The sequence below is a fragment of the Passer montanus genome, unplaced genomic scaffold, assembly GCF_014805655.1.
Source record: "Passer montanus isolate IOZ18808 unplaced genomic scaffold, ASM1480565v1 scaffold175, whole genome shotgun sequence".
Taxonomy (NCBI): Eukaryota; Metazoa; Chordata; class Aves; order Passeriformes; family Passeridae; genus Passer; species Passer montanus.
In genome coordinates, this window is record NW_024364826.1 from 565,474 (window position 1) to 579,867 (window position 14,394).

Here is a 14,394-nt window from a genome sequence, read left to right on the forward strand (position 1 = left end):
CCATGGAATTATTTCGGTTGGAAAAGCCCTTCGAGACCATGGAGTCCAACTGTTCTCCTGGCACTGCTGAGGCCACCACTAAACCATGTCTCCAAGTGCTACATCCACATGACTTTTAAAGCCCTCCACAGATGGGCAGACAGTGCCAGGGCACCCCTTTCCATGAAGAAATTTCTCCCAGTATCCATCCTGAATCTCCCCTGGCACAACTTGAGTACATTACCTTTTGTCCTGTCCGGTGTTCCTTGGGAGAAGAGCTTGACCCCCACCTGGCTCAACTCTGTCAGAGAGTTGAGGAGAGTGAGAAAGTCCCCCTGAGCCTCCTTTTCTCCAGGCTGAGCTTCCTCAGCTCCCTCAGCCACTCCTCACCAGACTTGTGCTCCACACCATTCCACAGCTCTATTGCTCTTCTCTGGACATGCTCCAGCACCTCAATGTCCTTTTTGGAGTGAGGGATCCAGAACTGAGCCCAGCACAGGGTCATTTCCCTCATCATGCAGCCACGCCACGGATGCTGCTGGAGCACAGTGACATTATCCACGGGCCTGTCTGTGCTTTTGACTCAGTGCTAAGAGGCAAAAGCACGGTGAAAGCCTAATGAAGGTGTAATATTTGAACCTTTCATAAAGCACAGGTTGAGTTAAGAAGATGGAACAGTGAGGCGACAGCTTTGACAGGGCATTATTCTGTATTTTTAAAAGCTCCCTGCTCTCATCCCTCACCGTGACCCCACCCGTGCAGCAGACCTACTTTTTGATGGGAGAGAGAGTATACATAGATCATATCCCTATAGCAGGGAATGTAAAATGTATGAAACTACATTAAAAAATGAGCAATAGAATGCCAATACATAATGCATGTACATAGACTTTATTTAAGATAAAGTGTATCAACCAAGAAAGTTAATTGTTTTTGTCTGCATTCATCCCTCTCTAATGTTATATATTTTGGGGTGAAGAAAAGATAAGGCCACTCCATGAGAAGTTGCATTAATTCTTTGGTTGACATGTTTTATTAAAAAGAATAAATTCAGTTGCGTTTTTAAAAAGAGAGAGAGAAACTGCCTTTGTTTTTTCCTTTTTTTTTAGACATTTACATATTTCGTGTATAAATATTTTTTCATAAAAACATCCAAATCGAGAGGGTGTGCTCCACAACCACTGCACAAAATATATTACAGACATTTATATGGATGGCAGGAAGGGAGACAGAGGGCTGAAAATTTCCAGGCACCCAGTGATGGATGGTGGACGAGGCTTCCCCTGACGCTTTATTGAGTTTCCGATGATTATCTTTCTCAGAGACATTTTTTACAGATGACGGCCGAGCTGTCACAACGGACCATGGGGGAAAAAAACCAACAATAATAACACTTTAATCTCTTTACTGCGCTGCTCCCTAGTATCTCAGATTCATCTTCCCTGACGCACGCAGTTCATTATCCTGCTCCTCCCTGGGTAGGAAATGACGACAAATAAATATACATACTCACCCTGTGTGCTTGGAGAAAGGACCCAGGGAAGGAAAGGAGCCAGGGCATTAATTGATCTTCCTGGAGGGACTGTGGTTCATTAGTGGAGATGCTGGGCTCGGACAGCATCAGGTATTCATCACAGTGTTTCTCTCTTCTGAACTTTTTGAATCTCCAAGAAATCTTTTGATGGCTCTTAGGAGGGACTGTGAAGAAGTCCCTGCAGCCCATCCGTTTTCCAGCTCTGCTTGCTTTGCCATAGCACAGTATAAGGTACTCAGAGCACTTGGGAGCTCTCCCTGCTCCTGGATCTGGGTCTAATGAGTTTTGGGTACAGACCCTTTCACCAAACAGCTGGACACACCTCCACGAGCAGAATTTGGCCCCCCAGGTGGGTGGTGTTCATTTGAATGGAGACAGCATATGCCAATTCCACCATCACTCATTCCCCATGGTGGGACAGCGTATTTATGGTGCTTCCTCTGGGCAACCTGTGCCATTGTCTCACCACCCTCACAGGGAAGAATTTCTTCCCAATATTCAATCTTACACTGACCACTGTCAGTTTGAAGACGTTCCTACTTGTCCTGTCACTATCTGTAAAAAGTCACTCTCTCTTTTTTATTTTTTTGCTGATGACTGAAAGCAAAGAGTTTAAAATCCAGGTTTTTTAAAGCCTGATTCTTAAACCAGCTACAGGAGAGCAGGGGTGCTGCAGACCCTTCCTTCAGAGCCATGCCCTGCTGAGACAGACGGACTTATGTGCTGGAGACTCCCAAAATCAGGAATTTGCTTGAAGAGCAAGCCATAGTGAGGCAGCATTCATTCCTGTCACAGCTTCCCTTCCGTTTGCTAAAAACATTATTTAGATTAGATATTGGAAGAAATTCTGCCCTGTGAGAGTGCCAAGGCTCTGGTACAGGTTGCCCAGGGAAGCTGTGACTTTGCCCATTGCTGGAAGTGTTCAAGACCAGGCTGAACAGAGCTTGGAGCAGCCTGGTCTCATGGAAGGTGCCCCTGCCTCTGGCAGGGGGGTAGAACCAGATGAGCTTTAAGGGATCTTCCCAGTCAAGCCATGCTGTTACCCTACAATAAATGGCTGGAAAAAGGCTAAAGTCTTTGCTCAGGTGTTCTCCACCCACCTCCTTCCCTGTCTGGGCACTGTGTAGGCACTCACTGGGATACATGGAAACCACGTTGTCCTTATTTCCACTTCTGCTCAGTGCAGTGGGGGCAATGGCCACCAGAAATCCACACTGGGGTCTTGTGGTCCCAGAAGAGGTCACAAAGCCCTTCACAAGCTTCCTGCGTGGTGAGGGGTGGTGGGTCCATGCTGCTGCTGCACATCCAGATGAGCAGCTCTGTCGTTATCTCAGTGAGCTGAGCTTTCACTCTTTGTCCCCTGCAGTCCTTGTCACCCGGGAGGATGACTTCAACAACCGCCTCAACATCCGAGCCAACTTCAAGGGCTGCACAGCTCTACACTACGCGGTTCTGGCTGATGACTACCTGACAGTCAAACTGCTGCTGGATGCAGGTGAGTTTTGGAGTTCCACCCAGCTCATGGGTCAGGAGCACTTCTGAGTCAACCCATCCTACAAAACTGTCAGGTTCAGACACAGGCCACACTCTGTCACTGTCACAGTTTGGTGTGATTTGCTGTTTGCTTTCATCTCTTTACTTTTTAGTTTCTGTGTTCCTGTTCATTTCCAGTGGTTTTTCTCCATGTGCTTTCAGTGGCTCTTCTCACATTAGTCATTGAGTTTTCCCTTTCCTCATGCAGTTAAACATCCAGGGAATCATAGAATCCTGGAACGGTTTGGGTTGGAAGGAACCTCAAAAATCATCCAATTCTAACCCTCTGCCATGGGCAGGGACATCTTTCACTAGACCTGGTTGCTCTAAGCTGCATCCAGCCTGGCCTTGAACATTTCCAGGGATGGGGCAGTCACAACCTCTCTGGGCAACCTGTGCCAGGGACTTGGCATCTTCAGAGGGAAGAATTTCTTCCCAATGTCCCATCTAACCCTGCCCTGTGTCAATGGGAAACCACTCCCCCTTATCCTGTCACTCCAGGCTCTTGGAGCACTCTCCAGCTCCTTTGGAGTCTCTTTAGACACTGGCAGGGGCTCTAAGGTCTCCCTGGAGCCTTCCCTTCTCCAGGCTGAACACTCCCAGCCTGTCTCCAGAGCAGAGTGACTTCAGCCCTTGGAGACACCTCCTCCACCCTCACTCCAGCAGCTCTACACCCTTCCAGTGTTGGGAGCCCCAGGGCCGGACTGAGTGCCTCACATGCCCCCATTGGTCTCTGCTTAGTATTTTTTCATTTCCCACCTACAGTATTTACTCAGGCCATCTGTCATATCCCTCATGTCCCTTTGTGGAATGGAAGGGTCCCCACTATCCCAGGAATGGATCTGCTCTGTAGACAGGGCACAGGATAGGTGCTGGTACCCAGATGAAATGGTGGATGCTCAAGTACTGTTGGCACTGGGACAATGCCGCTCTTGTGAGAATTGGTCAGAATTACCTTATGCAGTTACTGGTCCTCTGGTTAAATCACAGGGCCCTTCTCCTCATAGAGCCTGCTTCACTCTTGTATACTCACCTGGCCAGCCTGTTCAGTGCTCAGCTGTCTTCATGGGGAAAAGCTTATCAGCACTAGTGGAGTAGAATGAGAAGATGCATTTAGCCAACAGAATAGGAATGTGCTGCCCTGACAACAGCTTTTATATGTACCCTCCTGCTGTTCCTTCTGGGATGATATTTGTGTCTCTTGTGCTGTTCTCCAGAGCTGGCATCTGCTTAGTGTGTACCTGCACATGCAGATTGTGTCAGACCACCAAGCTGGTCTATAGTTCTGTTTTCTTCCAGATGTGATGTCCTTTGTCCCCAGCATTCCTTCTCCTCCAGCAATTTCAACAGCTCTCCTCCTGCGATGTCCCCAAGGTCACCTGGAGATGAGCCAGTCACAGCAATGCTGTCCCTGCCTCAGGTGTATGCTGCCAGCAGCCTCTGCCAGGTGGAACATAAAGTAGTCACCTGTCACAGCCTGGCCCTACCAGAGATAAGCTCACTAGGGTCTGGCTGGCCAGATGCTGATTTTTGCAAAGATTTGAGGAATGTTGTAATCTTTATGGTGTGGGCATCTCAGAAATTAATTCTGGGGAGGCAGACAAGTATGCAATGGTATGACGTGGTCTCATAAGGCTCATTCTTTAAAAAAGCAGCTAAAAAGATAATAGAAAGTAGCATCTGTGATGGCTAAAACATCCCCAGATGGGATGAGGAAAATTAATTGTGGCAACATTGAACCTTGATACTCATCTGTATTATGTGCTTATTATCTTTCACAAATAGAAATATAAGAGTGAAAGGGTGAGATTCTGCAGCACTGAACTCCAGGTCAGGGTTTCCCTGGGAGCCTTACAGATACCAGAACCCCAGCTCCTGGCCATAAATTAACCCAAAACCAAAGGAACCAATAAAATAAATTCTATTGCAAAGGCAGGCCTCCTTCCAGGGAAGGGAGCTAAAAAAGCAGGCAGCTGCTCAGGAAGCTGTGGGACTGTGTGGACATGGTGTCTGGGAAGCCTTCAGAGAAAAATACTGCTCCCCCCAAGTGGGGTCCATGGCATTTTTCTGACACAGAAGCCCGCTGGGAAGCCTTCAGAGAAAAATACTACTCCCCCCCCCAAGTGGGGTCCATGGCATTTTTCTGACACAGAAGCCCCCTCAGTGTTCTCAGTGTGTGTGGACATTGCGTGAGCACGGAACCCGCTCGGCCCCAGAGCATATCTTACTGCATGTCTGTTCCATGGCCAGCAGTGCCTGCTCAGAGGTCACTTGGCCATGGGCACTCACGGTCAGAAGGTCTCCAACAAGACCTCTGGGTTCCCACAGTTGTGGGCAGGGATCCCCACAGGAGGAGCAGAGCGGAGTGGAAGGGGCTTTACCTGCTTGAGCAATGGGTTGTGAATGCACAGACCTGGAAGGGCTTTGCCGGAGAGTGCAAGGGGCTCTGGGGTGTTACAGAGAGTGGCAGTGGGGTTGAAGGGCTGCAAAAGTCCTTGCCACAGCAGTATTGGGAACAGATCTTTGCAGAGTCTGTCCTGGAGGCTGGAGAGCGTTTGACATATGTCATGGTGTGAATCATAGAATCACAGAATGGTTTGGACTGACCACTCCCAGCTCTCCCAGCCTGTCTCTGGAGCAGAGGGACTCAGCCCTCACCTCTGTGGCCTCCTCTGGACTCACTCCAGCATTTCTAGATTCTTCTGTTATTGGACCCCAGAGCTGGAGGCAGCACTGCAGGTGGGGTCTTGCCAGAGTGGGGCAGAGGGGCAAAATCACCTGAAATAGCATTTTCTACAAAGATATCTGCTTCTCATTTCTGCCTTGGAAACCTCCTTGCATGACACATATTATCAGGTGATTGAAAGTACAGGGCAGCTCCTTGGTTACCCTAAGCACAGATAAATGATGGGTGTGAATAACTGAAGTTGGCACTAAAGAATTTTTCCACCCTGAATAAATCATTGTAAGGAGTAAGTCCACCTTATTTCTCCAGTTTGCCTTGCTTAACTCTCCAAGTACTCTTCCAGTTCAGGCCTCACTTCGCAGAGGCAACTGTTCTTTTTGTTCCAGAGATGTTTCTGTGTCTATCCTGGAGCCACTGCCATCCCTGTGAATGGCCCTTTCTCTGTCTGGTGCCCACAGAGAGTTCTTTGTTTGTAGCAAAGTGTCTCAGCTTGAAAGAACTCCCTTGGATCTCAAGGGAAAAAAAAAAGCATTTAACAATCTGTGGGACTGTGTTTGTTTGGGTGCAAATGGAAGGATTGTGTGAAATCAAAGTGAAAATTCAGAACTTAGCCAGAAGATGTGATGGTCACTCATCACTGTTCCGTTCTTAGTCCAGCCCCTCAGAAATCCTTCTGGATCCTGCTCAAGAGCCGCAGAGTTAATTTCCAAGAGGAAATCCTTGTCTTGTAGAGCATGTCCCAGTGCTCAGATCCTGGAGACAGCAACCCACCAGTGGGAATCTCCATTTGGCGATGGTGTGAAATTCCCATTGGAGCTCCTTCCAAGGTTGAGTTCACAGTGTTCCTCAGATTAATCCCTGTTCACCATCTGTCTACAATACCCACTTACCCTAGTCATGGTTTAGGATGCAGATTTATGAGGATTATTTGCTAAATGTAATAAACTTCACCTTTCTGTCAGGTGGACTCTGAGCTGCTGGGGTGACAGCAGACCCTTCCCTGTCCTTTCAGCAAGTTTTGGGTGCTGGAATTGGATTTCCTGATGGGTGCATGATAGGAGGATTTCGGGCCATTCACTGGAGGCGTTCCCCTCCTCCCGGGTCCATGCAATAACAAAGCAGGGGATCCCTGCCTCCTCGTCAGTGTAATCTGGGATGAATACATGGCCAAGGGTCTTCGTGTGGAGATCGAACACCGTCCAGCCCTTTGTGAGGGTAATGCCCCTGTGCTGCCATTGACATCGCTCACAGGGTGGCTCCTGGTTGCTGACATGGAACAGGCTCCCCTTGATCTCTCCCTACACCTGCCTTTTACTAACTCTCCATTTACTCTCCCTCTAACTTCTCTCGCTGGTGCTCTGCCCTCGGGCCAAAGCCATTAACTGCCCAGCCCCTCTCTGCTCCAGCCACTTCCCTACCCCGCTGTTGTGTTTTAAGGGAAGCCCCCTGCCCCTCACCCCACATCCCTAGCCTTTTGTGACCCATTCAGTGACTCGCTTGACCCCTCCAGGACCTTATAGCCCTTTGGTCAGCATGTGTGTGCCCAGCAGACCGCGAGATGAAGTGGCAGCTCTGTTGTCCTTTCGGGCAGTTGCTGGTGACATTTCACAGTCCCCTGACCTGAGGCAACACCATAAATATCGGTGTTTGGGGAAGGGGTGGGTGAGCGCTCGCATCCACAGAGTGCACCAGTTGCTACTGCAGGCACAATTGATTCCAGGGACTTTGTGTTTAGCTCACAGGAAGGCAGGCAGGGTCACCAGCTTGCTGGTGACAGAAGTCTCCTTGTTTTAGAGGGAGCTTTTATTATGTCAGTATTTAAGTGAAATAGCCAGTATTAAAAAGTGAAGCTTTTTGGCAATGGCGTAACCCTGCCGTGGAGCATAGCCAACATCAACCTCCCTTCTACAAATAGTTCTGCTCCAGAATCTGTTGCTAAAATGCAGGGAGGCACTGATTCATGTGTCCAGAGTCATGGAGATTGTTCAAGGCCTGGAGCTCCTCTGCTCTGGAGACAGGCTGGGAGAGCTGGGGTTGTTCAGCTTGGAGAACAGAAGGCTCCTGGGAGACATTAGAGCACCTGCCAGTGCCTAAAGAGGCTCCAAGATAGCTGGAGAGGGCCTCTGGATAAGTGCATGGAGTCACAGGGCAAGTCAGGGCTCTCCACTGACAGAGGGCAGGGTTAGATGGGATATTGGGAAGAAATTCTTCCCCGTGAGGGTGGTGAGGCCCTGGCACAGGTTGCCCAGAGCAGCTGTGGCTGCCCCATCTCTGGGAGTGTTCCAGGCCAGGTTGGATAGGTCTGGGAGCAACCAGGTCTTGTGGAATATGTCCCTGCCCATGGCAGGGGTGGAATGAGGTGGGCTTTAAGGTCTGTTCAGCCCAAACAATCTTGTGATTCTGTGATTCAGAGCTAGGGACAGCACTGCTGCTGCTCAGAGATTTACCCTGCAGGTAAATGACCCTTCTCCCAGCTTGAGAAACTGTTCCCTTTTCACAGCCTTGTACTGGGAAGAGTTGTCATAGCTGTGGTAACCTTTCAGTAAATGAAAGTTACACTAGATAGAGCACAGAAGAAGATGCTGCAGGAACTGTCTTAGGTTGGAGCTTATAAAATGCAAAATCAGAATATTGTGAGCACTTGTTTATGTATACATCTGAGAAAGTAGGCACAGGAAGAAGCATAGAAGCAAGGTTCCCCTGGTGTGTAGCAGCCCAGCTGCCATTTTTCTAGGATCTCAAATTTAATTTTCAAGTGCTTTTCCAAGGTGTGTGTGGGTGTGTGGCTGTGTCCATGTAGCAAGGGGTTGTCTGAACTGTCATCTCCTGACGTGTGGAAGTGTTGTTTCTACAGGGTTGTGTGGCAGGGCACTACTCTGCTGCTGCACATAGGTGGGTAGGGGCTTGTATTTCCTACCCTTGCCTAAAAATACATCAGCTCCTTCCTTCAGAGATTGACCCATGCCGGTTTGTGGGACTTCTCCTCTCTATCCCCACTGCAGAAACCAACACCTGCCCTCCTGCCAAACCTGAGTAGGCTCCATGTGTCCCCCATTCTCCCTGGTGCTCTCCTCATCCCTGACTGCCCTGCTTTCTATTTCCCACCTTCAGAAATCAGCCCCTCTGCTCCAATCTCCTCCTAGAGCCAGCACACAGGCTGACCAGGCTGTTCCTGCATGGGAAATGCCTCCTGCAATACATCTGCAGGGGGATCACATGATCACAGAACAGTTTGGGTCATAAGGGACCTTGAAGGTCTTCTCATTCCACCCCACTGCCATGGGCAGGGACACCTTCCATTCATTTAGATTGCTCCAACCCTATCCAACCTGGCCTTGAACATTTACAGGCATGGGGCAGCCACAGCTTCTCTGAGCAGCCTGTGCCAGGGCCTCACCACCCTCACATGGAAAAATTTCTTCCTAATACCCAAGCTAACCCTGCCCTCTGTCAGTGGGAAGCCATTCCCCCTTGTCCTGTCACTCCTTGCCCTTGTCCAAAAGTCCTCTTCAGCAATCTTGGAGTCTCTCATCTCTAATTAGATGTGAAAGAGAGAGAGGAAGAAATGAACATACATTTGTGAAAACATTTTAGCTGAAGCTGCAATAACCTGGTCTGCTGAACTTGATTTGCTAGTAAATTTAGCCCATGCATTTGTTCGTAATGTTGTGCACTCGTCTCCTCACTCCAATGTAATTGCAGATCTTGTGAGTAGGGTGACTGATGGGTAAACAGATTATGGAGCCAGCATTGCAAGGGATGGGTTTTGGACATCAGAAAGCAAAAGTGCTTATGGTATTCTCTGAAAAAAATCAGGTTCTAATTAATTGGGTTTTTCTAACCCAATTAATTTCTTATTAACTGCTACTTAATATATTTTGGAGTGTTTTCTGTTGCATCCCAGATTAAAAGGGTCCATTCTTCCAGAGGGAGAGTAAAGGATATCCCTAGAGAGTAGGCTTTCAGGTCCCCAGCAGCCACTTCCAGAAAGGAGAGAGCTTTGGTTTTAACACATCCGGAGAAAGTAACATTGAGGTTTTGCTGCAGTCAGCAGTTACCACAGTAAAAAAGAACTCAGGGCAGAACTGCTCTCTCTCTACAACTCCCTGAAAGAAGGGTGGAGTCACGTGGGGGTCAGGCTCTTCTCCCAGGTAAAAAGTAACAGGATTAGAGGAAACTGCCTCGAGTTGTGCCAGGGGAGGTTTAGTTTGAATATGGGGAAAATTTCTTCCTCACAGGGTTGTTCAGGCTTGGCACAGGCTGCCCAGGGCAGTGTTGGAGTCCCCATCCGTGGAGGGATTTAAAAGCCTTGTGGGTGTGGCAGTTAGGGACATGGGTTAGTGATGAGGGAGTGGTTGGATTTGATGGTCTGGCGAGGCTTTTCCAACCCAGGAAATTCCATGAAACTATTCTGTGACTCTATGACAGACTCTGTAAACCACACTGTGCAGAGTAAAGCTCTGCACAACCCTGTGTGACTTCCTCCCATTTTTTCTCTAGAGTGGCTAGGACAAGATTTAGCTTACAAGCAGGTCAAAGCATACAAATGCAGCCACTGTGGATGCAGCTGTCCCCAGGAATGCAAGTCCCAGTGGCTGGCTGGGCCCTTTTTGGTGAGTCACAGGCATGGTAGCTGTCCTGGGTGGTCTGTTGAGGTTTGCTGCCCTGACCAGCTGTCATGCCAGAGTGCCTGACATCCTCTCTCCCTCTCCATGCTCATATTTACAAGGGAATCGGATAAATTCTGTATTGATTCCTTCTGTTGCACTGTAAATTTTGCAAAAGATGATTAAATAGTGCAATAGCATCTGCGAGTGCCGAGGCTCAATATGTTCTGGGCCGGCATATCGATCCTTCGTCTGACCGCAGCCAGCTCCACTCCCTGCCATGCCACACCAGTAATTAAAATCCTATGAAACTGGGATTTAGAAACCAATCATATCCCAGCATCCAGGCATCCAGCATCCCACTGTGGTGAGAGCAATAAGAGTCCAAAGTGCCAGCACATTTCTGTCTGTGTTGAAGCACTTAGGAATAGTTTTCCCTTAGGACAGGGGAGTAAACAGATCCCTCTTGAAGTGTTTCTGGGGATAAACTTGACATTGACCACATGTTTGGCATGATCTTAAGAGCTCTGCACACATGGGTATGTGGAGAAAGGGTGACGGATATATAGGAAGAGTGTGATTTTGTAGTTCCCTCTCTCTTACCTTACAAAACAAGAGTCAGGAGTCAGGTAGATTCTTTTCACACACAGTTGTCAAGTAGGCATAGACCAAATTATACTCAGGTTCCATTAAAGCAAGAGTGAAAGGTGCACGCATTTAAAACATTCTTTCTTTCTTTCCCTGTTTCTTCTATTGCAACTTTCCCATTTGCCATAGAATCAGAGAACAGTTTTGGATTGTAAGTAACCTTCAGGCAGGCTCATTTTGTTCCAAACCCTCACCATGGATGGGACACCTCTCAATAGATCAGGTTGCTCTGGTCCAGCCTGGCCTTGATCTTTATCACTTATGGAAACTCACCATCTCAGGTTGACTTCCAGCTTCTAATAAAGCTCAGAGGTCCTAGCTTTCATTCCTAAAGAAGGGGCTTCTTTAAAATACTTTTTTACCTGTGGGTTTTTTACATTTAATTTGCCAGAGCAAACACTTGATTTTCTTCATCTCCCCTGAGTTTGGAAGGATGATGGTGTGGTTTCTTCCTTAGGAGAAGGTTCTAACTCTTCTTATGATGAGGACTTTAATAAATATAATGGATTTCTTCAGTCTTTACATCCATGTTTCTGACAGTTACCTGCTGGTGGGCTGCTGCTTTTTTTCAAGCAAGATCCATGTTTTCCCCTTGTGGTACAAAGCTCCTTGGCCATGGGCTTTTTGCTGGATTTTTCTGGTGAGGAAATTTGGCATGAATGTGTCCCATTGCAGTGTAGTACTTAGGAGCTGAGGTTTGGAGAAAGCCTTTTGCTTTGTCCAAGGCTGAATTAAGAGTTGCACCTTGTCTTGGAAGTTTTCTGACTGCCAGAGCTCTTAGTGTCTGGTTTCCACCAGTTTAACAATTTATTGGTGTTGTGCTCTTTATCCTTGCAGTCCCTGGGCTAGTTTTCTGTGTGTTGTAGTGCCCTTCAGTGTCTCAGAGGGGTGACCTTCATGCTGTATTTTCGCTGTTTGGTCAGGGCATTTCATTCTGTACTAATCCTGTGTCACTGGCTCATACGATTGCCTTTCTTACCTTCATTTTGTTTCCAGTCTTTAATAGCTGACCTCACCACTCCACCAGTGGGGCTCAGTCCTTTCCTGCAGTCCACCTTACATGCTCCTTTGACCAGTCTCCTCCTTTGCCTCTGTTCCAGCTTTTGCATCCCCATCCTGAAACTGTTGTGTCTGTCTGAGTACATAAAGATTTGTGTTCAGTCTGGTTCACAAGGTTTGGGAGCACTGGTTAAGCTGCACCTCCAAGAGAACCTCTCCTTGCTGGTTGCTACCTGCCCTTGTAAGCATCTGACCTTCATCTCAGAGCTCTGGCTATCTGCTTTTCCATGTAAACTCTACCCCAGAAATGTCTAATTCTTAGTCAAGTCTAAACCCTTCCTTCACAGAATCACATAATGATTTGGATTGGAAGGGACCTTAAGCTCATCTAGTTCTAACCCCTGCCATGGGCAGGAACACCTTACACTAGAACAGGTTGCTCTAAGACCCATCCAATCTGGCTGGACAAATTTAGGTTGGAAAGGCTTCTTGTGCTTTGAGAGTGAGGCCACTGGACCAAGGGAGCACAGACCCTGTTCCCTAGAGCTCTGTGAGGGCTGCTGTCAGCCCAGGGCTGTGCATTAGGCAGCACTTGATGTGGTGGAACTGCAGCTGGTGCAGGTGGACAATAAGACCAAAGGGATCTTGTGTCACCAATAGGGTGGCCAGCAGGACCAGGACAGTGACTGATCCCTGTACCGGGCACTGCTGAGGTTGCACCTCAAATCTTGGGGTTGGTTTTGTGCCCCCTCATGGGAAAAAATGGAGGTTCAGGTGGGACCTTCTCGAGGACAGTGACTGATCCCTGTACCAGGCACTGCTGAGGTTGCACTTCACATCTTGGGGTTGGTTTTGTGCCCCTCATGGGAAAAAATGGAGGTTCAGGTGGGACCTTCTCACTCTCTACTACTACTCAAAAGGAGGTTGTAGCCAGGTTCTCCCAGGCATCAAGTGATGGGACAAGAAGAAATGGCCTCAAGTTGCTCCAGGAGAAATTTACGTTCAATATTAGAGGAAATTTCTTACCTGAAAGTGTTGCCCAGCCCTGGCACAGGCTGCCCAAAGCCGTGGTAGTGTCCCCATCCCTGAAGGGGATGGCCATGTAGTTGTGGCACTTGGGAACATGGATTAGTGGCGGCCCTGGCTGTGCTGGGGGAGTGGATGGACTCAGTGTTGTCAGAGGACTTTTCATACCTAAAATATTCTGTGATTCTATCCCTGTTGAATGCTTTATAGTGGGAGAATGGCTTTTCCCTGACTGAAGCAGTGCAGTCTTCTGTGCCAGAGACTTGCACAAGCACTCAGTTTCCACCTCCACCATATTGTACCTTCTGGACACCAAAGAAGGAAGATAGGAGACATTGAACATTTTGGCTTCTTGTCTTTCTGTAACACAGGTCAGCACAGGCCACTGCTGCTGCCCAGCTCGTTTGCAGGCAGGACCTCTGGAGTGGCATCAGACAGGGACTGTGTCTTGCCAGTTCTCTGTCCCCACACCCACTGCTGGGAACAGCTCAGGACCCAAACACTCAGCTAGAGTGGCTATGCCCAGGACAGGAGGTTTCACACCATCTGTCTGGGCTGTGAAACAAGGTCCTCAGGAGTCCTTTCCTTGTCCCAGTACTCAAGGCTTTCTCAGCTGTGATCTGTCCACTCTTCGGAGCAGTGTCATTCTCTGGCTGTCTGCACGAGCTTCCAACACCACTGTGTGCCCTGTTCTGTCTGTTAGAAGTGTGAACCTTGTTCTGGCTGCAGCAGGCTCAGATCTGCTAGTCTTCTGCCCTGACAGGATGGAGTGACAAGAGCAGGGTCGTGGGGCTGCCAAAGACACAGGGAGCATCACAGGGATGTTCCTCCAGGTTCTGTCTGTGCCCTTTGGCATTCTCCTTTTCCTCCTGCCATCTCTCCCTCCTTTTGCTATCCCCCTCCCTATCCTGACAGCAGTGGGGGACCTAAGTACCAGTATCCGCTGCGTCGCCAGCTCTATTGACAGTTATCCAGAATCTGAAGGAATTCAAGACAAATTGTTAAGAGGAGGGAGTTAATAAAATTTGAAAAATTGAGGCCTGTCACTCCACTAAACTTTTTTCGATCCCACTGACAGAAACATATTTCCCCAATGAGTGACCTTCTGCAGCTGCTGCAGCGCCACAGCGCTGGGCGGGTGCAGGGAGAGAACCCCCACGCTATTTATCAAATATTATCAGCCTGGGCCTTCTAATATGAGCACGGAGGGTGGGAGGAGGCCACGGGCTCATACAGCCTGAGGTGCTGCCCAGGTGTCCATCTCCAGCTACAGACAGCGAGTGGGAGGTGACAAATTGCCTTCTATTAAGTCGTGGAAGGTTGACGTCCCCTTGGATACTGCTGCAGCCTGTGGCACAGGGTGGGAGAGGGCAGGAGAGGAG

The 14,394-nt window shown here is 48.6% G+C and overlaps 1 protein-coding gene across 1 annotated transcript in view; it reads left to right on the forward strand.

Moving 5' to 3' along the window:
• Positions 1-14,394, forward strand: part of CLPB (caseinolytic mitochondrial matrix peptidase chaperone subunit B) — a 71,505-nt gene that overhangs the window by 26,952 nt on the left and 30,159 nt on the right. Inside the window, 1 exon segment of the mRNA XM_039704443.1 lies at positions 2,880-3,008. Within this exon segment, the coding sequence (XP_039560377.1) occupies positions 2,880-3,008 (129 nt within the window).